The sequence below is a fragment of the Carcharodon carcharias genome, chromosome 3 (assembly GCF_017639515.1).
Source record: "Carcharodon carcharias isolate sCarCar2 chromosome 3, sCarCar2.pri, whole genome shotgun sequence".
Lineage (NCBI taxonomy): Eukaryota > Metazoa > Chordata > Chondrichthyes > Lamniformes > Lamnidae > Carcharodon > Carcharodon carcharias.
In genome coordinates this window covers 76296971-76321244 of record NC_054469.1, presented here as the reverse complement: position 1 = coordinate 76321244, position 24274 = coordinate 76296971, and the positions used below count along the sequence as shown (strand labels likewise).

At 41.2% G+C, this 24274-nt stretch overlaps 1 protein-coding gene across 1 annotated transcript in view; it reads right to left on the bottom strand.

The window, feature by feature from the left end:
- Positions 1-7667: 7667 nt before the first annotated feature.
- Positions 7668-24274, bottom strand: part of LOC121276013 (tomoregulin-1-like) — a 186424-nt gene continuing 169817 nt past the window's right edge. Inside the window, exons 9-11 of the mRNA XM_041183958.1 lie at positions 20762-20876; positions 10418-10576; positions 7668-7758 (exon numbers count right to left, since the gene is read on the bottom strand). Of these exons, the coding sequence (XP_041039892.1) occupies positions 7668-7758; positions 10418-10576; positions 20762-20876 (365 nt within the window). The remainder of the gene's footprint in view (positions 7759-10417; positions 10577-20761; positions 20877-24274) is intronic.

Genomic DNA, 24274 nt, shown 5'->3' with positions numbered 1-24274 from the left:
ACCAGCCATTCTCATGGATGATCCAAGATTAAAAGGGCAGTGTGTGACTCCACCTACCTCTGGAAGCAGCCCATGTTTTACGGCTGTCATGCATCCATCTTGAATTATTTGAATACTTGGGTGCATGAAGATGGATTCTAACCCTGAGTGTGGAAAATACCTTTTGACTCTCATGCTGGTGATTGAACAGCTGTCCTCCTTCAGTAAAATCTGAAATCTCATCTTACAACTCTTTTAACTGCAGTACATAGCTGCCTTTTTATTTTGGTCACCACTATAAGTTTATAGAACAAGGTGTTGTTAGGCAGAGTTTAACAAACACAGATACACACATATCAGAAATCAAAACTGCTAGTTTAATAATGCACAAACATGCTTCTTTCTGTATTGTGTTCTTTAACAATTTTCATGGTTTTTAAGCTGAATTTTTATCAGCTTCTGAATGTCATCAAAGTATTAAGGAAATAACTTTGCCATGTCTTTTCAGGGTTACAGGCAGGTTGGGGAGGCAGCAACAATGGGGAAAATATCCCCACATAACCAGAGTGTTACATGATAAAAATTTACTGAACCACTCTAAAGTAACTCTCTGTCCACTGAGGCTTAACATTCTCAAAATCCCTGCTTCAACCTTTCCTTAAAAATCTAATGGAAGTGATGGCATATAGAACTGTTAATGGTTTTTTGATGAAACAAATAAAATAATTAGGATCCGTGCATGTTTTGCTTTGTCTAATACCCATTGTATCTTCCTCCAGTGGCCCAACTAGCTGCAATTCAAATCTATTGACAGTCGCTACAAATTTACACTAAATCCTCTTTAGAATCTGTCAGTTTTGGCACTGTGTTCTTTAGAAATGATTGGAATTGAAAATTACTTAAGGGAAAAAAGTCTGTAGAGTAAATAGAATGTATAATTAAGTAGGGGAAATATGGCACTGTAGGAAAGTGAGTTATAGAAACTTATTGCATCTAGAATGAAAATGAAAACATTTAAAGTCATATCTTTAGGTATTAGAGGGGGAAAGCAATAGATCTTTTGCAATATGGTTGCTGTTTGGATCAGGATCTGAAGAATGCTGAAATAATTAGTCCACGTCAGTTTTATTTCAGATTATCAGTGGAATTAAATACAGGGAAAAGTTGTTGAAAATCTTATGCAAATTTATGTAGATTCAATTAATTGTATGCTTCCTTCCTCTCCTGAAAGCAGTGACTAATGCTAGAATAGGGCACCATGGTACCAACAACCAACCAATTTCTCATGCAAGAGACTGTGCTTCATGCGTGTGGCAAGTTATTTGACCATGAATAGCACCACAGTTGAGTCATGTCCAGTCCTCACTAGATGTCCATGCTTTTTCATTTTCATTTCAGCTTGTCACTTCAAGACATTTTAGGCTGAATTTATACCACACTCCACATGAACTCAAACCAGTGTGAGATGCTGTCTTGGAGGGTGCCTGAAATCTGACTGCCTCAGTGCACTCAGTAATCTCCTGAGTTACGCTGTTGCTTCTGGATTATGCTTACACAGAAGCACTTCACACTGATGTAAAATGACAGTACAGATGCATGCAAAAGCATATTGGGCCTGATACATTACTGTGAATATAGAATACAGCCTCATACAATGTAAGTTGTTAAGCAACTGCACAATTGTGTTCCGAAGGAATAACTTCAAAGCTTTTGAACGCATGATGTATTTTTTTCAAGATTACGTTTAAATCTAAAACAGCATTCTTGTTTTATCCTAGGAAAGGTGTGTTGGGAGAGGTCTGGCACTTAGTTGTATATTGAAACATCAGACGTTATTCTGAAAAATCATGGGCAGAATTTAGTTAAGGTGACAGGGGTCCCACACAGGGCTGGTGACACTTCCCACAGGAGGCCCAATGCTAGTTCAGTGCAATCAGATACTGGACAGCATTGTGCCTTCTGTTTAATCAAATCCCCAGTTGTGAGGAGTTCCTCCCCCTGCAAGCTGCTGGCCAATCAGAGGCCAGCAGCTTTCCAGTTCTGGCCATGCCACTGGGAGCAGTAGATACTGTGCGTATTACACTCAGGCCTGCAAGAGGGATCAGCCTTGGATGGCCAGACAGAGGTGAGTGTAGTGGGATATGAGTTGCTGGCTGGTAGGGATAGGGTAATCAACAGTAACGGTAGGTGAGTGGTTTCCGGCAGGTTCCCTTGAAGCTGGGACCATCAATGCTGGTGGGCCATTGGCAAACCTGACAGGATTTGCTGTGCAGCTTTCAGTAGGTGCTGGAGACCTGTGCGAGTTCCGTTAAGTCCGCGAGCCAGCATTAAATCCTGGTCGGTCAGGGATTATTGCTGTCAAATCATTAATAAGCAAGTGGGATTCCTGATTTGGACCCTTTCTGCCTCTCATACTATTGGGAACAGTTTTCCTGACACCTGGAATCTGAAGCAAGTATTCCCACCTGATTCTTCCAGCCCCCAACCATTCCCCTACCCACCATCATGCCCTCTCTGGTGGTCTACATTAAATCGTGGCCCATGTCTCAAAATATTGTGAAAATTAAACCCTAATGAGGCTCGCTCATTGCTGCTAATGATGCCTTTATCAACAAAATTATTTTACTGGGAATGACACTAAGTGAGTAACTGTTTAAATAATCTGAAGTGCCAGGGAATTTCCTTGGGGGCTCTTTTGAGTGCAAATCTGGAATAAGGAGGAATAATTACTCAGACCATTAGTTTCAGCCTGACACTGTCCCACCTCCAGGTAAGGGACAATTGCAAGTATTAGGAGGGCACCCACACCATTAGGAAACTTTCCATGTGTCTAATGGTACTGACACAAGGAAATTCAGAGCAAAAAATTGCCTCTCTTTTTGAGATACCGATTTCTGTACAAGGACTTCTCTTTGAAATGAACTTCCAGCCTGTGCCGCTATATCTGTCTGATTTTCCTGGGTCATACATATTGTGTATATATGGTCACGGCAAGATTCATGCCATCAAGAGGAAGCGAATAGTGCAAGTGAGGAAACTCCGGTGCTGCTGCAACAAAAAATTCCTGCTACAGCAGCACCAACTCAGACTATTAAAGGGGCAGAGTGCCTCGAAGATCAGATGGACCTGGACTGAAGGGCTCAGCTGAGAAGGATTTCAGGTGGAATTGTGGAGGAGGCTCCTTTACATTTTATCATTCCTGCAAGTCTTGACCTGTTGTAATCAATATGTTTACCCATGGTGATTGACGCTGTCAAACTAGCTGACAACTTTAAAAAGGGATATTCCCTGAAGAGAGGATTAATTAAAATATATAAAAACTAAAAGGTCAGCTACTGTAAACTGCTGAGAAGAAAATTAAATTCTATACTTTATGCTGCAGTTTCAAATGGCCTTCCCTCCCTGCTTCACATGGAGCCTTGGGACACTACCTATGTAAAGGATGTTATATGAATGCAAGTTATTGTATGTTATGTCACACAAGAATTAAGTGTGGCTAACTGGTCACTAAACATTTACTGGGCAGTATAATGTTTAATAAAAATTGTTCAGAGATGATTGACTATACTTCCCTATGACAAATTATCTTTGAGGTACGGGGCTGAATTTTATGAGGGGCGTCGGGCTCCCGATGTCAGGATAAAAAGCTGGTCCCAGGCCTGCACTTGCCCACTCAGCCCCGTGGAACCACTCGACAATTTTAGCACAGACAGCCTCCTAGCTAACTGCCTGTGGGACCGCCATCCATTGAAGAGCTGTGGCTGGGCTCCCCGTGATGCCAGCCCAATCACAAGGCTGGCAGCTCTGAAGCCTCAGCAGCACCACTGGGATAGATGATGGCTGCTGAGGGATGTAGGAGACCTGGAGCCTCCAAGAAGTTAAAAAAAAAATCCACGGGGCCAAGGGTCAGAGAGCAAACCCCTCTAGGGACGTCATTGGGGATGCAGGTGCTGCCTTCCCTGCCCCTCCCCTTCTTTGGCCCATGGAGCCTTGCAGCCCAGAGTGTGGCAAGGGAGCCATCCCCATTTAACTGATGGCCTTCCCACATGGTGGTGGGTTACCTCATTGTCAGCAAGATGTTGATGGCAAACTAAAATCGCAACTAATTGGGCCTTTAATTAGATAAATAGGTTGCCCACCTCAGTGGGATCACGTCAGGGAGCCAATCTGACCCAGCTCCCTGCAATTTTACTGGCCCCTGTGCCTCCCACCATGTCTCTGGGGTTGGTGGGGTGGGGGGGGGTCGGGGTATGATAAAGTCCTGGCTATTATTTGTGATATGAATCTATTATAGAAATATACTATTTTTGTCTAGACAGGTGGAGCTTAAATTCAAGAAACCCTGTATTTAAATGAAAAAATAAGTGTCTTAATTTTTCTATGGGCAGAATTTTCATATGGTGGGTGGGCTCGGAGGGAGTGGGCGGGGAGCCAATTGCCACCCGCGATCGGCTCCGCGCTGCCATTTTATGCGGACGGGCCAATTAAGGCCCGCCCAGCGTAAGATGCAACGGGTAGCACTCAGCGCTACCTGTGCGGGTGGGGGGAGGAGGGAGAGTCGGGGCCAGCCTCAGGGAGAGTGAATTGATGTTTAAAAAAGTAACTGAAAGGTTTAAAAATTTATTTAAACATGTCCCCTCATATGACTGTGTCACATGAGATGGGACATATTTTTATATTTGTGAAAAATTTTTTCATTTATTTAATAAAAGCTTTAGGAAGCCTCATCCATCTCATGGATGAGGTTTCCCAAAAAAAGCGAAGGCTGCTTGGGCTTTTCGCCTGTCCTTAAAGGTGGACGGACAGCATTAACAATCGCAATTATTACTTTGTTAAAGGCCTTAATAGGCCGTTTACATTTCGGCGGGTGCACAGCCAACTCCGGCACATGCCCGCTGAATGAAATATCGTGATGGCGCGTGGTAAGGTTGGGACCCACGCTCAAAGTCATTGTGTGTCATTTTACATGTAGGTGTGTCAGGCCCACCTCTGCACACTGACTGAAAGATTCTGCCCTATATTCTATATATCTGCTTGTTATAGTACTGTCTTCAATGAATAAGTCAAAGCAATAGAAGGACGACGTTCTGAAAATTACACAGAGAAGCAACCAATGAAGGTGTATCTCTGATCATATCACACTTCACAATAAAAAAAATACAGCTATGCTTTTAATTGTAAATTAAAACTTTAGAAGAGAATAAACAGAAAGAAATTAAACAAAAGAAAACTTGCATTTTAATAGCATCTTTCATGTCCTCAGGACATCCCAAAGCATTTTACAGCCACTGAAGTATTTTTAAATTCTTTCACGGGATGTGGGTGTCGCTGGTAGGGCCAGCGTTTATTGCCCATCCCTAATTACCCTTGAGAAAGTGGTGGCGAGTTGCCTTATTGAACCACTGCAGTCCATGTGGTGTAGGTACACCCACAGTGCTGAAGTCTGATCATTGTTGTCATGTAGGAACTGCAGCAAAACAATATATGCACAGCAAGGTCCCACTGGCCAGGCCTTGATACTGAGGAGAATTCCCCTGCACTCCTTCAAATAGTACCATAGCATCTTATTCAACCACCTGAGGGGAGTGACAGGGCTATCAATGCAAGGACTCATCCAAATAAACTCCTACAGTGAGTGCTACACTTAAGTGGCAGTCCAAATTATATGCTCAGGTCTGTGGAGTGGAACTTGATCCCACAACTTGCTGACTGGAGCTGAGAGTGTTCCCCCTGAGTAATGACTGACAGTAATTTAGGGTGCTTTTAAAGTACTTGTCAGTTTCAGTGTTATGCAGCATGAAAAGACAGCCATTTAACATGGAAGGCATAGTTTGTCTGCCAATTTTTTAAAAATGTAGGAATAAGTAGCAGGAATAGGCCATTCAGCCCTTCAAGCCTGCTCCACTATTCGATAAGACCATGACTGAACTGAATGTGGCCTCAACTCCACTTTCCTGTCTGCCCCCATAACTTGACTCCCTTGTCTATCAAAAATCTGTTTAACACAGCCTTGAATAAATTCAATGACCCAGCATCCACTGCTTTGTGGGGAAGAGAATTCCACAGACCACTGACCCTATAGGAAAGTGGTTAACTAGCACAATCTCATTGAACTGAATTTCAGCATGAGTCTTAAATATTTGAAAATTATTAGTTTCTCACTGCTAAATTCTGGTGAAATATCTCTAATGTTGGTCCTTCGGTTGTATGTTATTGATATATACCTGAAGAAACCATAAGTGTCATGATCTGAGTTTTAAAGAGAGAAGGGTGTTACAGTGGCATGTAATAAAATATTTTCTCTCGATGAACAAGTGCTTGCTTTCTTTTAAAAAAGAGAAATGATATTTATTGCAATACTATAGGCCAGGGATTAAGTTACTTTACATGTTTAAGAATAAACTAGCACAATGTTATTGACCCTCATTGAATTGAATTTCAGCATTTGTATTAAATATTTGAAAATTGGTACCTGCCAAGAAGTTAACACAAAAAGATCCTGTAAAATAGTCCTTATAGACTTTTGGCAGATTAACTGAGAGCTGAATTATGAGGTGAGATGGCACAATTTAATCTTGCTGAGGTCAAAATTGTATTGAGTTCTTGGATAATGCAGTATCTGTTATAAGGACAGCTTTACCCTGGTCACTGCAGTGACATAACCATGAAACTTTGTTAAACCACAATCCATAACACACAGGCCCAGTAGGTGACACTGTTGTGATTTTAGTGCCATTTTCAAAGTAATCTCAAGTACAACACATGTTTTAGTAATTACAGTGTATTTTATCACAGCGTGATGGTGACTAATAACAGCGTATCAATTCAACTTTTAAAATCATTTGAATCTCAGTAAATACACCAAAAGATCAACCTAAAGTCTTGTTCTACAAAGACAAATCCATTTTTTGCGTGGCACACACCACAAGCACCACCAGATAGATACATTAATGTGTTACTAAATTTACACCAAGGGAAGTCAAATATAGCTGTAGAGTCAGAGTTATTAAAATGGCAGTGCTCAGATGTCCACCACATACTCAATCCAAACAGCTTTGAATTTTAAACTAATCACAGTACACAGTTCCACAAATCATGCAAATAGTGTTTGAAAAGGCATAATTTCCTAATAATTTTTTTAAAAAAGCCTTCATTTCTTGTAAGGAAAGTTAGTTGTAAACATTTTTCCCTTTTGTTGTCTTGTCTTTAGCATGTTCTGTTGATCCCTTGTTTAAACCTCTTCAAGTATTTCTCTGCCTTTCGAGTATCATTTGTAATTTATTATGAACATTGTGGCAAGGTTATTACACAACATATGTTAGTGGCATAAATAAAGAGCAAATTCTGCTCATAAAGTACAAAAATGTTCCTTACATTAGTATATTATTTTGATACCAGCTGCATCATCTTAACATGTTTTTTCTCTGTTTGAATTTTTTCTAGAAATCAAGAAACCCACCTATTGGCGGATGGTGAAACTGTCAGTTACAATTAGGCTGTCTCACTTATTTACCACAAATGGGAGCATCCTGGTCATACTACCAGACACAGTAATTCATATGCTGGCAAAGGTCCAGAAAACCAAGGCCTCTGAAACAAAAATCTCTTCTTCTCAGGAAAAAAAATCATTTGTCATTCAGCAATTGGTGAGATGATAAATGAAGGAAAAAAGTATAAAAAGAATTAGACTAAACCATCCTTGATGAAGTGGTGCAGTCTGCATTAAAATGTCCTAGGTTCTGTTTCTGTCGACGACCTCGGTTATTTTTTGGACATTTCCTGTGAACCAAATGATGAAAATAATCAGATCTTCATCAATTAAGATCCCTACTGTTTGCTTGTATTGAAAGATTTTTGTGTTTGCCCATGTGACCACATTCAGGTGCAGCACAGTAAGTATGGAATAAGGGTCTCTTTCCATTCTCTGCCAACAATGGGAAACATATCAGTACCAATGTGACATTTCCAATTCTCACACCATTCACAATGGTAGTCCCTCTGAGAAAGTCAATATACTACCAAATTAGGGCTAGTTCACTGGTCCGTAGATGTAAAGATCTAGACTGATAATATTCAAACTCATTTCATGTAGGGCCTTTACAGCCAGAAAATAGAGGGATTTTTGAAAAACCCAGTAAAGGCCATATTCAAATCCAGATCTTATGTGTGCAAGGGCAACACACTATCCTGCTGACCTCACTCATCATGCTCAGGTAGGTTCTCCAATTAAATATGATGTAAAACAAAGCAGCTTTGAGTGACTTTCCTTCTCGATCCTTGGAAGTCTAAATTTGTTTTAAGACCCTTAGTTAAATGGGTGCATTGTGAGTATTGTATCAAGGGCACAAGATAACAAATGCAATTCTGCATGTCCTGAGTTCACAATCTCAGCTATACAATCCAGTAAAGAGCAATTGTTTCTCCACAAAGGCCAGGATTTTCATGGGACATTTAAAAATGGAAGGTGGAGCCTGGATTTGGAAGTCCTGCTCCCATTTCCTACAGATTGCATTTTTGCTAGGAGGAGAAGGAAGGTGTGGCATCATTTACACAGGTGGGAAACCCGAACTCAGCAGGGCTATTTGAACTCAGTGCTGAGTTCAAACAGACCCCTTTTTTGGTGCAGCAAGGACCTTAACCCACAGTATGGGAATTACAAAATTCCAGAGTGGTTGCAAAAACTCTTGAAGGATGGATAATGTTTGTAGAGCAGTCAGGCTGTCAAGTTATTTAAATTCCCAGCCCTTTAAATATAAAGAAAAGCCGCTGTGTCAGTGAGAGGTAAAACAAAACTCAAACTGCCAAGTTGTTTAAATTCCCAGCCCTTTTTAAACAAATAGGCTGTCTGTATCAGTAAGAGTTTAACAAAACATGGTCTAACAATTACAATAGCTGTTTGTTAACATTACCCACAAGGGCTATCAATATGTCACTATTGGCTTCCTTCCGCAACCTATCATTATCTTAGTAGGGGGCTGTAAGCTAGCTGTTTGATTGTCAGCTCAAAGAAGTTATTAAAGGACTGTTGTCTCTGATGTGGGGCTATGAATACAGCTGTTTCTTTTTATACATTATTAAGTACTTGAGGGATTTAAATGTTTTGAATGGGCTTTCATCAATGGGAGCTTTTTTAACTATAGTAAGGGCTGTAAAAGATATTTAGAACTTTATTTTATCTCAACATGGCTTCCAAGGTCTAGCCATGGTGGATACTGTGTGAATTGGCATGGAGGGTGTAAGGGAAAAGGCGATGGGTGGATTGGCATGTGTTGGCATTAAGTTGGCATGGAGGGTAAGAAGGGGCATGGTGGTGGGTTGGGGCTTGAGTTGGCATGGATGCAGCATTGGGAGGTGAGAGGGTGTAATGGGCAAGGGCTAAAGGGCCTAATATTTAGCAAAGCAATTGGCACAAAGTCCCAAAGAACCGAGGTGGGCCTTTTAAACACCATGCCTTCGCACATGGCAACTCCTGTGGCCACTTTTGATCTACATCCATGGTAGCGGGCTCAACTCCATTCACACCCGTTCCCCAGAGTGAAGATCCTGCCATTCAGGGGAGTTTCTCCCGAGGTGGGCGTGGCGAACTGGAAGATTTCCTGAATCTCGTTACCTGAATTGGGAGTGAAAACCCGGGCCAAAGGGGGAGATAAATAATCAGCGGGTGAATTGAATCAGCTGCTTTCATGCACGGCCTAGATTGGACACTGGCCTAGTGCAGCAGAGACAGAAATATTTACATATCTGTGGAACACACAGTGAAAACAATATTAATCACAATAATTGAGGGGGGTTCGCCAATACATATTGGAAATTTAGGGGTCTCGCAAGAATGCTACAGCAATGTTACAGCAATAGTCTAGGCAGAAGAATAAAGGTAAATAAAAAAGGTAATAAAGATATGATACAAATGACAAAAGAAATATTAGAGGTGATTTTCAACTTCCCATACTTCACCTGAAAATGAGCAGTTAGCAGTTGTAAATCAAGATGGGGGGGCATGGCCAACTCAGCTGCCTCTTGGATACCCATGGCCTGCGTGATGCAATTTTCTGGTGGACCAATAAATGGGTGAAGAGCAACTCCACTTGTTTGAGGTGGGCAGCTGTTTAAATATGCAAATTGGTGTCCTTTGCAGTTGTAAGACACTGATTGCATTTTTAAAGTGCAAATAAGCAAAGGAGCGCCATGTGCAACATAGCTTGGGTCTCCCGAGCCCCATTTCAGTCAAGCAGCTTGCCTGCTCCCTTGCCTTCACGTCTGTTTGGGCAGAAGGGTAGAATAGCTCTCTCTCCACCTCCCTTTGTGTACAGGAATACAAACAATGGAGGAGTAGGGATAAATGGAAAAACAAAGAATATGTTTTAAAAACATTTATGTCTAGTTCAAAAAATAGCTCCTGTACATTTCATTTACTGAATTATTAATGTAATCTACTTACCTTGTTATACACATCACCACAGCAACTATTATGGCAATCTGCACAGCTCCAATTATTGCTGCAATTAAGACATAGTGAAGTTTTTGCCCACTTGGAACAACATATAGAATACTGAAGTCTCTGTTCTCACAGCGCTGTCCAATGTATCCAGAATCACAGCTGCAACAGCAAAATAGGCAGGTACTACATTGGCATCTGGATATATATAACAAGTCCCAACAAGTTTTAATTTTTTTGTTTCAGTTTCCTTCCATACTCTCCTGTTTTCCCCAGCTCTAGCTGACAGGCTAGAATATATACCACAGGTCAGCAGCTATTCAGCAACACACCAAAGTGATCATGCTTCATGTGTGTGCCTGCAAAGTGAGGCTACTCTGCCACAGAGGGTATCATAGCTGAGTCTGATCCTGTTCTCACCTGACAGTCACACATTCCATTAGGAATTATGGAGTAAAAACTAGGGCCAAGGACCCTCCTTAGTTTTCCCCTCCCTCCATTGGAACTATTAAAGGCAGTGCCTAGCTGCTGCCTTGGCTCAGGTTAACTGAGCCAAGGTGAATTGAACTGTGGGCCCTAGTGTTACACTAAATAGTGTGTCTGTCCAATAGGGTCATCAGGATAATGCAACAATTAGTAGCTTCATTAAAAAAGAGCGGTAAATATTAAACAAATTTAGTTTTTAGACCAAAATCATGACAGTTATACGTTATTACAATTATAAATCCCACCTTTTTCCACTTTTGAATTGTGATTATGTATGATGTGTGAATGGCGACAAAGGGCTATAGTTAACAACACTGTCATTCCTGAAACAGTTACTGGTTCCCTTCAGTGTAGAAGATGTATTATTCTTTTTGTTTCTGTGGATCTTTAACTGCAGACATTCAAAATGCATATAATTTTAAAGTTTTTTTTTTACTGTTCATACTCGCTTTCACCAAGCTCTAACTTTTGATGGCATTTCTTGTAACAGAGAGATTTCCTTGCCAGTGGATGAACTTTTAGATTCTATTTTAATGTTTCCTCCTGTGTATTTTTCAGGGCACTGTTCTGTTTCAGGAGCAACCTATCCTGGAGTATAAGAGTGATCCTCCAGTTGGGACCACATGCTTTTCCATTTGTTCTAGCTGTGCCTTCAAATCAAAACTACTTCAAGAACAAAAAGTGTGGCACACAATTGATGACCACACACTGATGTAATCCACTATGCATATGCTGCATAAGTTTCACTCCTCGGCCAGAGTTCTCCAGCCTGTCACGCTGGCAGGATCTTCCGGTTCGGCCGATGCGAATGGAGATTTCAATGACTTGCTGGCCCCGCTGCGGGGGAACACGCCATGGTGGAGTGCTGGAAAATTCCGGCCCTCCCTTCTGCACTACTGCTGAAGAGAGTACAGTCAACAATACACCAACCTGCTCAAATTAGAGAAACTGAGATTGTTCTCTTTAAAGCACAGAAGGTTAAGGGGAGATTTATTAAAGGTTTTAAAAATTACAAAGGGCTCTGATAGGGTACACAGAATGAAACAGCTCCCACTAGCAGGAGGGTTGCTCACCAGAAGATACAGAGAGCAGATGAGGAGAGATATTTTTGGGCAGCCAGTTGTTATGATGAAAGGGTGATGGAATTCAACAATAACTTTCAAAAGGAAATTGGATAAATACCTGAAAAGGAAAAAATTGAATTGTTATTGGGAAAGAGCAGGGAGTTGGGCAAATTGGATAGTTCTTTAAAAGAGCACAGCAGGCCAACGACCCCTGGGAATGGATTACAAATCAATGGAAACATGATTCCTCAGTCTCCTCCAGTCCAACTGAAACTCAGAGACCAAAATCAAAGAAATTACCTTGAGCTTTAAGTATGCATTTCTCCCTAATGTATTTACACTCCACAACAAAGACAATATATCAATGGTCTTCCACAAAGATCCTGCAAACAAAGTGGTTTCACAAACACACATATTTGTGTGAATGTATGAAAAAAAATTTGAAACGAGCAACACTGAAAAATCTTAACTAGTTTTCGATTCATTGAAACTTTCACTATAGTTCAATTGATGGCATGAGCTGCTCTAAATAATTGTAAAAAATAAGATGCCATGCCACACTATTTTTGGTACTTTACCAGTCCCTCCAAAAACAGAACAGACATTCCATGTCATTGCCCATTGAATGAGATTGCAATTATTTTGCATCAGAACCATCAGTATTTTAGTGAAGAATTTGTGCTCATATTACTATTTAGAGGTGATGTTGAAGGCTAAAAAATTGTAAGCGAGATTAGGGTATCCTAAAAACAGATAGGCATCTGAGCCTGAATGAATATATAAAATGTTGTTCATTTGTAAAGAAACCTATTAAACAAGAATAGCCTTTTCTGCCTACTTAATTGAGGGAATTGAAGAACTGAAACACAGTCAACTACCTTTGTGAGTGATTGCGAGTCACTATGAAAGGTATATGAACAATGGTCAATTATATGGGTGAAAGAACAGTAAATAATGTTCTAATAAAGTAAATTAGGTTTCATGAAAATGTTTGGCAAATATGCTTTTTTGCACATCACCTGATGACTTACACTATATCAACCCACATTACTGCATTGTTTGTGCATGATAAGAAGGCACATGGTTTGTTTCCTTCCTAGATAATACAAGATTTTCCAAAGAATTTTCACTTAAGACAGGGTCACTTTAATTATCAGTTTTGCCCTGTGATCTACATGAATGCAAGTCATTTGTTGCACTTTTATTTAATCAGTTAATAACATTTCTCACAATTATTTTTGAACATCCTGCAATATTAGGCATGGGCAAGGATGCAAAGGGAGCAGTCAATTCCAAATGGTCACTCTCCAACAACTCCTCAAATAAATTAGCTGATGCTACCCTACCATGTCAGGGATAGATTTATGCTATCACTTTATCATTCTGTAGTTTACTGATTACACTTAAAGGATTTCAGGTCCAACCACGATCATCACAAAACACCTATTTACACTAGATTTGGCTTTCAGCCTCATTTCCATGCTGCTAATGCCAAATGTCAACAGTAGAATGTTAATTTGAGGAGTTTACGCTCTCCCAAAGCTTAGATTTCAGGTTGAAAATATACCTACTGTGGTACGTAATACTCTCCCTCAAATAGTCTACAATTCAGGCTTCCCAAAGACATGTTTTTAGGCTTTAGGAGATTTGAGCTCTCTGAAACATAACCTAAATAAATACTTTTTAAAATTATTAATTCACAGGATGTGGGCTTCGCTGGCTGGGCCAATATTTATTGCTTATCCCTAGTTATCCTTGAGAAGGTGGTGGTGAGCTGCCTTCTTGAATCACTGCAGTCCATGTGGTGTAGGTATACCCACAGTGCTGTTAGGAAAGTAATTCCCGGATTTTAACCGAGTGACACTGAAGGAACGGCGATATATTCCCAAGTCAGGATGGGGAGTGACATGGAGGGGAACTTCCAGATGGTGGTATTCCCATCTATCTGCTGCCCTTATCCTTCTACTTGGTAGTGGTCATGGGTTTGGAAGGTGCTGTCCAGGGAGCCTTGATGAATTCCTGCAGTGCATCATGGAGATGGTACACATTGCTGCTATTGTGCATCAGTGGTGGAGGGAGTGAATATTTGTGGATGCGGTGCCAATCAAGTAGGCTGTTTTATCCTGGACGGTATTGTGGGAGCTGCACTCATCCAGGCAAGGGGGGAGTATTCCATCATTATTAAAGGGAATTTATAGAAAGACAATCAACAACTATAGCAGCCTAATTTAGTGACTTGTGCCTTGTTGATGGTGGACAGGCTTTGGAGAGCCAGGAGGTGAGTTACTCACCACAGGATTCATAACATCTGACCTGCTCTTGTAGCCACAGTGTTTATATGGCTAGGCTAGTTCAGTTTCTGGTCAATGGTAACCCCTAGTATGTTGATAGTGGACGATTCAGTGATGGGAATGCCATTGGACATCAAGGGGCTTGATATGGGAATCTATATTAGGTTTACATTATAGTTCTCTGGTAACAGAAAAGTCCCTTGATTACAGTAAATTCAAGACATTTTCCTGTTTTGACACCAGAAAAAAGAAGTGTTTGGAGATCCAAGATGCTTTTGACTAAAGAGCTGTTATTAGAAGAGCCGAAACAGGCAATATTAAAATTAAATATTATAAATCATACACAGTTTATGAAACTGCAGGACACGACATGACAAACTGAACTTTCAAGCTAAGTTCTGTAGGTTGAAGTTCTAAAGAATGTAAAACGAAGCTGTGGCAGGTGAATTTATTAAAGGGAATTTATAGGAAGACAATCAACAACTATAGCAGCCTAGTTTAGTTACAACTAAATTATTAGACTATTCCTAATAATATTCCACAAATTCTGCAAAAACAAAATTCACAATCTGAAAGTTGCTTTTGAATAAAGCGAAATGAATTAAAGTCTTCAGGGGAATTAATACAGTTTTTTGTTGCTCAGAAGCATCAGCAGGAGCTCAGAGCTGGCTGAAAACAGATGGTTAGAGAGAATGTAATTCAAGACAAGTGAATAACATGCACAAAAGCAATAGCTCATATTAGGTGGGACCTTCGGCAAGAACGAAATTACCTGAGTTCTTGTTTACCGTGAAAGAAAAGTTTGTTTAGCAGTTTCAATCACAGGAAATCTATTTCTTTGATTATCTACCCATAAATATTGCTTTATACATGAGCTTGTTATGAATTCATACATGGAGTAGTTTAAACTACCTGCCTGGCAGGAGACTGACAGGATAGTATGTGTTTTCACTCTTGCCTGATTTTACAGTCCAGTAGAGTCAACAGAAAGAATAATTGACAGGATGTAATACAAGAGCCAGGAACAATTCTGGCAGTTTCTAGCTGGAAAGTTAGGTTAAAATTAACCTCTTGGCCTGCAAATCTCTAATGCACATGGAGTTGGTTAAACTTTTTCACTTGCACAAGAGCAAAATACTGCAAATATTGGAAATCTAAATAAAACAGAAAATGATGGAAGTACTCAGGGGCCAAGATTTTCAGCTCGGCATGCGAGTGCATGCCTTACAAGCACGAGCATGAAATAGCGTGCGATATTTCGTTCGGCAGGCATGTATGGGAGTCGGCAGTGTGCCCGCCAACAATTAAGAGGGCTGTTAAGCCATTAATTAGTTAACTAATTAAATTTTTCCCTGCCTGTCCAACCTTATGTTTGGCGGGTGGGCGAACAGGCCAAGCGGGCTTTGCATTTTTTGCGAAACCTCACCCACGGGCAGGATGAGGTTTCGACCAGTGATTTAAAAAAAATAAAAACTTTTAAAACTCATTTTTAACATGTCCCTGCTCATGTGGCAGAGTCACATGAGGGGCATTTTCCTTATTTTTCAATTCTTTATTTGTAATGTTAAAAATCTTCAACTTCCTGCGGTAGCTCTGTGCCTTCAATGAGCTTTCAGTTTTCATGCGCAAACTTTGGCCAGCCAGTGCGGAATCGCGGCTGGGGCCTGATCCCGGGCGGTGGTCGGTTTCACAGCTGCTCCCAGACCCACCCAACGAGGTAAAAATCCTGCCCAGCAGACCAGGCAGCATCTGTGGAGAGAAACAGGGGGCAGAATTTACCAGGTGGCATGGAGAAAATCAGCAGGGAACTCACCCGTGCTCCCAATGACTACCTCAGGCCAGGCACTAGTCTGAGCAGCATTAATTGGCCAGAGGCAGTCTTTCCACCCCCATCTAGGGAGGAAGTCCTACCTTCGAGAGTTACTGGCCATCTGATTAGCTGACAGATCTCTATTCCCAGCAGCACTACTGGGATTGGTAGTCACTGCTACAGCCAGGAGCCAGATGTAAGTTAAATCTGGGGAGCTCTCAGTGAGGCTGAGACATGAGGCCCAGGGTGGGGGATGGGTGCAAAGGCTGGGGGTTGGGGGGGATGGGGAGTTTGAAGGCTCTGCAAAGGAGACCCACCCCACCTTTCCTGCCTAAGGACCAAACAGGCTACCATACTGGATATACCTTCCTGCCCCCAACCCACTCCCGCAGGCCATTAAATTGTGGTCAAAGTGGAAACTAGCCTTTAAGTAGCCACTAATTGGCCTCTTAAGGGCCTCATTTGATGTGAGGATGGGTCACATATAAAGTCACCAAGCATTCATAATAAGGCCACCTGGCAAACAGATGCCTGGCCATCTGTTCAGCCTGCTTCTATTGATACAATTGACAGAAGGCCTCATTGTGAATGTTTTGCTGAGCTCCAAGACTGATTAATTCACTGAGTCCTGTAGGGGCTTCTTTGCACAACTTGAAGGGGACTGCTATTTTTGATTGACAGTTTTATTAGCTTGTAATAAATTTATCTTGCTTTGAATTGGTTTTTCATTGTCTGTTTATTTGGACATGTTTAAGAATTGTTAAGAGGATTAAAAGTTTCTTCAATGGGACTTTAACTGCCTGTGTTTGATTGACGGTTTTATGAAAATGTTACAAGGGAAATGTTTTTCGAAGGGTTGGTGAGCATTTCAAAGAATTGGCTTATTGATTGTGCACCTAGAAGGCACCACAAAGGCTCAGCAGATGTCAGGACCATAGATCAATGTGAAAATCAAACCACAGGGTCCTCTACATACATTCATATCTGATTCTCCATTCTGTAGAATTCAAAGGAGTGCTTTGTCCATGGAGAAAGGACTCTAATGCATCTGAACCCTTGCACAGTGCTGGTCAATTTATTAGTCTCTTAACTTTTAAGGACAGAGTCTTATGAGCAATCACTGCATTGAAAACATACTTAAATCATAAAACACCATTACATTATGACAGTTGGAGCTGGCATGAGCTACCTGCTAGAACATTCCTGACTCTGGAGTAGGCTTCCCCCTAGCTTCTTGGAAAGATTTCAGGAACCCACCCACATTTATGAAAATAGCAGTGACAGGGAAACTTGAATTTGCAGCAGGCATATAGATGGAGAATGTGCTGGCACTTTAAGTGAGTGTTGGGTCACGACCTGCCACATTTCTTGACCTGACGAAAAAGGTGGGCGGTGGGAATCGGAGGGGAGGTTTAAAAAGGCAGGCCCACATGCCTCCCATTTCATTCTCCTGATGCGTGTTTGCTCAGCCTCAGGAGATGAAAATTTAGCCCATTAATTCTGTTTCTCTCCACAGATGCTGCTTGACCTGCTGATTATTCCCAGCATTTTCTATTTTTATTGCATTTTTTTACACTTGCTAGTAAATATATATATTTATATATATATATATTTGTAATATCACTTTGTGAACCTTCCAACTTGTGGTAAACAAGTGATGACAATGGAAACATTACTGAAGGCTTGATAAAACCAGTCTGCTATTTGTTCAACATGGTTATAAGCTGAGTCTATGTTGAGTAATTTCCTTCACCAATTGAGTGTTCTCTGATTAATGTAACATTTAATGGACTGCTCAGATTTCATTGATTTTTCCATATGCCACCGGTTTCAGCTGTGCTTACTGTTTTGTTCTAGTGTCACCATTTTACATTTATATAGTATATGACCCTATTAATTTGTCCCAATTTTATGTTAGGATTTCACATCAAGTGGCCATTCAGACCTAGACAATGAAAGTAGATAACAGAGGAATGAAGTGCAGTAAAGTGAAATGAAATTATCTTGATTGTATGTGTACATGTGTGTGTGCACAATCCCTTCTTGACCTGTCTGCAGCCTTTGACACAGTTAACTACATCATCTTCCACCAACCCTCTCCGCTGTCTTCCCGTTGGGCGAGATTGCTCTCAACTGGTTCCATTCTTATCAATCTAATCATAGAGAGAGTATCAGTTATAATGGCTTCTCTTCCTGCTCCTGCACAGCCACCTCTGGTGACTCCCAAGTATCTATCCTTGGCTCCTCTTATTTCTCATCCATGTGCTACCACTCAGCAACATCAACTGAAAGCTTAGCATTAGTTTTCACATGAATGTCAATTCCGCTACTGTTCCTAAATGATCAGACTGCTTTTCCAACATCCAGTTAAATACTGGGAAGCATGAAGCCATTGTTTTCTGTCTCCATTCCAAATTTTGCTTTATAGCTACTGACCACAGCCCTCTCCCTCGTGTGGACCTGCACCTAATCATCGAGGACAAGCAGCACCACAGCTTGCTACCTCCGTGGCATTTTCCATTGATATCATTGATGAACTTTGCACAGCATGCAGCACTGTCTTTCCCTGATGAATCGATGCAAGTCTGTGCAGCACCAGCACAAATGGAGCTACATGAATGTATTTCTATCTTAGTGTCTACATGTTTAACCTTGCTGGAGTGAGTGAATGAGTTGGATAAAATCTAAGCTTTACACAGGATTGGTGAATTTTATAGTAAATTATATTGTGAGGTGCGATGATGATGTTTTTATATCCATAAGAGCTTAACAGTTATTGACTAGTGTTGTTCACAGATATTCTGTCCAATAAAGTTCAAGCTTACTCTCCACTGGGACTATAACAGGGAACTAGATACATGAAAATAATCCAACTCCTTGACACAAACATCCTTGGGAATTTCCATAAAAAGATGAAAGCTTAATTAAGCTCTGTATATATATATATATATATATATATATATCATTGGTAACAGCATCTTTAAACAAGCATGAAACAGCTTCATGTTCTCTTTATACTAATGGCTGTTTGTGATGGCAAATGTACAATTGGGATGAATAATGTATGGATGATCCTGTCTTATTGCTACCAGAGGCAGTGAAATCTTCCTGCAATTTGAGTTTCCCTGCACTATCTGAAAGGCACTACCCACAGAAAAGCTATTGAGCTCTTCACAGCATCCTTTGAGACTGAGCCTGCCATTCTGGGTCTAAACTAGCAGCCTGCAGGCACAGGTCAGTTATGCATTTGCAGTGGTAGCAATGCACAGATCTTTCCCTGCCAATGGCCAGATCTATACATCATCAGCATAACTTTGCACACTTGAGAACTGCGTATTGAAGGAATGTAAAATTATAAACTTTGTTTTGATGTGAGGGGAGGACGTTTCATTTGTTTGTAATCCACAGCACAATATGCATAAATGTATTAAGGATTTTGTGTGAATGGTAAACAGAGCACATCTTCCCCCAAGGCAACACTTAAAAAGCTGTGCTTATAGACTGCATTTGTCAGAGCAAAAGATCTTTACCAATTTGAACAAACAGGCTGATTTAGCATTCAATCTGTGCAGCTCAAATCCGTTTATTGCTAACTGTGTAAAAGATAACACTTGAGCATTCTATTATGGCAACAGACCAATATTCAGCTAACTGTGAACTCTGCTACCGATTACTCTTGTGAGTAAATTATTGTTTCACACATTATCACATGGCACTGGTGAATTTAATCTGGTTAAAGTAGAAGGGATAATTATCAAATAAATTGATTCATGGTTGAATCTGAATATTATGTTAGTCTTAAAACGTGCTTCCCTGACACAACAGATGAAATGTTTTACCTCTAAAATTATTTCTTGGGGTGGAATTTTACAGCAGCAGAATTTTCCGTTCCCGCTGAAGCCGATGGAGTTTATAATTTCTTGGCGCATTTTATCGCTCCATCCCGCCACAAGGGGGCCATAAAATTCCGGCCATAGAATGGTTACAGCACAGGAAGCTGTGCCGGCTCTCTGCGAGAGCAATTTAACTAGCCCCACTACCCTGCCTGTTCCTCATAGTTGTATAAACTTTTCCCATTCAGGTGCTTATCTAATTCCTTTTTGAAAGCCATGATTGAATCTGCCTCCACCAACCTTTCAGGTCGGGCATTTTAGATTCGAGCCACAAACAAAGTTTTCCTCACGTGGCCTTTGGTCCTTTTTCCAATCACCTTAAATCTGTGTCCTCTTGTTCTTGAGCCATCTACCAACGGGAACACTTTCTCTCCATCTGCCTGGATCCCTCATGATTTGAACACCTCTATCAAATCTCCTCTCAACCTTCTCCAAGGAGAACAACTCCAGCTTTTCCAACTATCCAAGTAACTGAAGTCCCTCATTCTTGATAAAAGCAAAATACTGTGGATGCTGGAAATCTGAAACAAAAACAAAAATTGCTGGAAAAACTCAGCAGGTCTGACAGCATCTGTGGAGGGGAAGAGTTAAGGTTTCGAGTCCAGATGACTTTGAAAAAGAGTCTGGACTCAAAACATTAACTCTTTCTCTTCACGGATGCAGTCAGACCTGCTGGGCAGGATTTTGCACGTCGGCGAGTGGGGGCAGGGCCCCATTTAAAGAATGCTCTCAACTTGAAAAGGACACCAGCGAACATCCCATCATTATAATAACAAGGAGTGAAGAGAGAATCAAGCACTTACAGACAGGATGTCTCTCGGCGAGCGTAAATATATTCACATTTTCCATGCATACAAATATTTTCTGAACATGGCTGGTAGTTCCCAGTGTAAATATCTTCTCTTTGATCACTGGCATCTTAAAAGTAAATGATTAATTGTCAGTGTTATTTGCACTCATTTCACTTGTTTTACATTTTTGACACAGTTTGGCTGCTTTAAAGTTATCATCGTGAGATTTGCATGATTGAGTTGAATATCCTTGAGGGTTCTCCTGCTTGTTGCCTGTAAGTCTTTTGCCCTTAATCAAATATATTGCATAAATTGTTGGCACAAGGGCATGATATCCCATTTAGTTTCTTTAGCTGATAGATCTGGGGTATTCATTAATTCAGTGTTCGGGCTTCTCAAAGAGGCTTCTGACAGTATTATTACAGGCATATGAAACATTACAGTTGTTACTGGTAGACAACTTTCCTCAATTTCCCGTCATTTATAAAAAAAATCTTTATTATGTTACAAATTTTATTTCCTAATGCAGAAACCAGGATGGTGCTTTTTAAGATTTTCACAAAAGTATTTGCTTCAATTTGGATTTGATTCAATTGATTCTTTCTTCTACTGATGCATTTTGAAGATTGCTTATATTTAATTCATTGGACAGAATTTTACTGGAACTGACCCAGCTGTCAGGGTGGGGGGGCAGAGGGGAGAATGTTGGCAGGGGATCAGGAACCCCATCGTTGAAGCCGTGGGATTGGTTGTGGCTCTCCAGCTCAGCTACTAGGTTTCCCAACCAATGACAAGGTGTGGAAAAAGGGTGAAGACAGGAAGAAGAACGAAGGCAGGAAGAGATGAGAAGACAGCTCCCTTGTTCTTTGACTCTTCCCTGGAGGTGATGCTGGAGATGGTAAGGGTTGGGAGAGAAGTCCTGTTACCTGTGGAGGGAAGGAAGTGAGCGGAACCAAACAGGCGTGGCTGATGGTCACCAAAGTAGTGAGCAACAGGATTGTGGTCCCTCACAGCTGGATACAGTGCCACAAGTGGTTTACTGATCTAACAGGAAAGCCGAGCAGTCTAACACTTTCAGCTGCCAACTGTAATACTCTGCCTTCCCCAGCATTCTCCTGTACAACATTCCTCAGACAAACACACCTTGCAGTACCTCACATCCCCAGCTGAACAGCCAAAACTCACACCTCATCCTGAACTTATTGACATCCCACACCCATCCCACACAGGCACAAAAAGGGGAGATGGTGGCATAGTAGTAATGTCACTGGGCTAGTATTCTAAAGGCCCAGGCTTTTGCTTAGGGGACATGGGTTCAAGTCCCACCATAGCAGCTGGTGGAATTTAAATTCAATTAATATGTCTGGAATTAAAAGCTAGTCTAATGGTAACCATGAACCTATTGTTGATAGTTGGAAAACGCATTTGGTTCACCTAGTACTCCTTTAGGGAAGGAAATCTGCCATCCTTACCTGGTCTGGCCTACAGATGATTCCAGATCCACAGCAATGTGGTTGACTCTGAAATAGCCTGGCATGCCACTCAGATCAAGTGCAATTAGGGATGGGCAACAAATGCCGGCCTTGCCCGCAATGGCCATATCCCATGAGAGAATAAACTTTTAAAAAGTCACTCCAGAAATGCTGTCATTCCATCCAATTCTCACATTCATAACTCTCAGCTTTCTCTCATTGCAGAAGGAGAGCACAGAACTTGAGTGAGGCAGATAACTGGGGTTGGGCCTGCAGTGATAGTCACATTGACCTCTGTGGAGGAACAGATGTTAGAGATTGGCAGAGTGTCACAGCCCATGAGCAGACAATGGATAATTGGTGTCCCACATACTTGGTGACAGCATTTGATATCACACTGTCACTTGGCACATAACACCCATTCATGTAGAACAGATGTCAACACTATCTGAAATGTCATGATAGGCACAATGTAGAGTTTGAACCCTTTCTCCACATCAGCAATAATTCCTGTCTTTCATCTTCCATAAGTCCTTCAAGAGTGATGGCAGAACTGCAATGAAGGGAGGCTGAGGTGTCCTCAAAGGAGGTTGAGCACTCTGAGGATGCAGTGTCTTATGATTCATGGACACCTCCACCAGTGCAGATACACAAACCTTGGTGGGTACTGCAATAATGATAGCTAGGTTGTCTCATGGTGAAGAGTACATCACATGTGAGCAGGAGCAGATGCTGCAGCAGTGGACAGCCCTTTCAGAGGGTGCCAAACACTCCAAGTTCTGCAGCTTGATGTAAATGCTGAGCTGCGGGGGTCGTTAATGAAAAGGACACTTCTGGAGCAGCAACAGGAAATGTGTGCACATCTGGCAGCATTTCTGGAGGCAATATGCAGCCTTGGAGGGAGATTGGAGGAGTTCTTCTCTAGTACAAATGCGATGATGTCTTAGGTATTTGCACATATGTCCCCCTTCATCAAGAGAGTAGCCACCTACATGGAGCATCAGACATGCTGGCCCTGACCAATGACCTGCACACTCTGACTGCCACAGCATGGAGGAAAACTTCGCTGAAATGAAGCCATGCACTCACTTGCTCCTAGCTAGCAGGGAAGTATAGATGGGCCGTATGTACATCCTTTGCACTCCACACGTCCATAGCATCACCTGGTTTTTGTTTGTATATTTGTGGCTGTGCGTGAAGTGGGTAGGGGGGTGTGGTGGTGGGGGCTACTGCAGTTCTTCCTTGACCTCTAATCCCCATTCATGAGTTTGTTTTTCTGGGGTGTGTGGGGATGAAATGATTGGAATTGGGGACCCTGCTACTTACAATGGAAGTCTTGGTCTATTTCAAAGTTGGCAAAAGTAAAATTCCACCATATGGGAATGTTATGGCCTCTGGGATTCTGAGTGAATTCGGCTGATTTTAATCTTGTCTATGTATCATTTCTAACAGTTGGAGAAATTGGTAGTTAAGATCGACCCCATATATTCTGGCACTATTTTTATGCTTCTTATGTACACATCTGTAATGGAAAATGCCTTTGTAAACTTGTTACACCTAAATACATCCTCCTCCCAGTCATGGAACTGCAGCAGCTCTACTGGTTGGAGAACGGAGCTAGGAACCTGGAATGGAATAGTTTAAGAGGAAGTGAGTCCAAATATTTATATGTCTGTATGATATTTATGTCTATGGAACTTGTCAACTTGTTCCGCACTTACTGTTAGCCCATTACAGCACCTTGTAACTCTTTCACTGTTTATCATGCATGGCCATACAGCATCAGGGCATACCTTCAAATTGCAACTTACAGCTGACGCTCACAGCTTCAGAGGTTTTTGCACAAAAAACATTGCAACATATATTCCAAAAAACGTTACTTATTGACTTATACAAAAGATGCATCAATTAATCTTCATATTGGGAAATGCAACAGGTCAACGCCTGTTATCACTATCATGTGAGAAAGGAGACAAAAGTTCTGGAAATGCTAGACTATACATCAGTTAATTTCATTCATATGTGTGTTCACATTAATCTTCACCAGACTGAA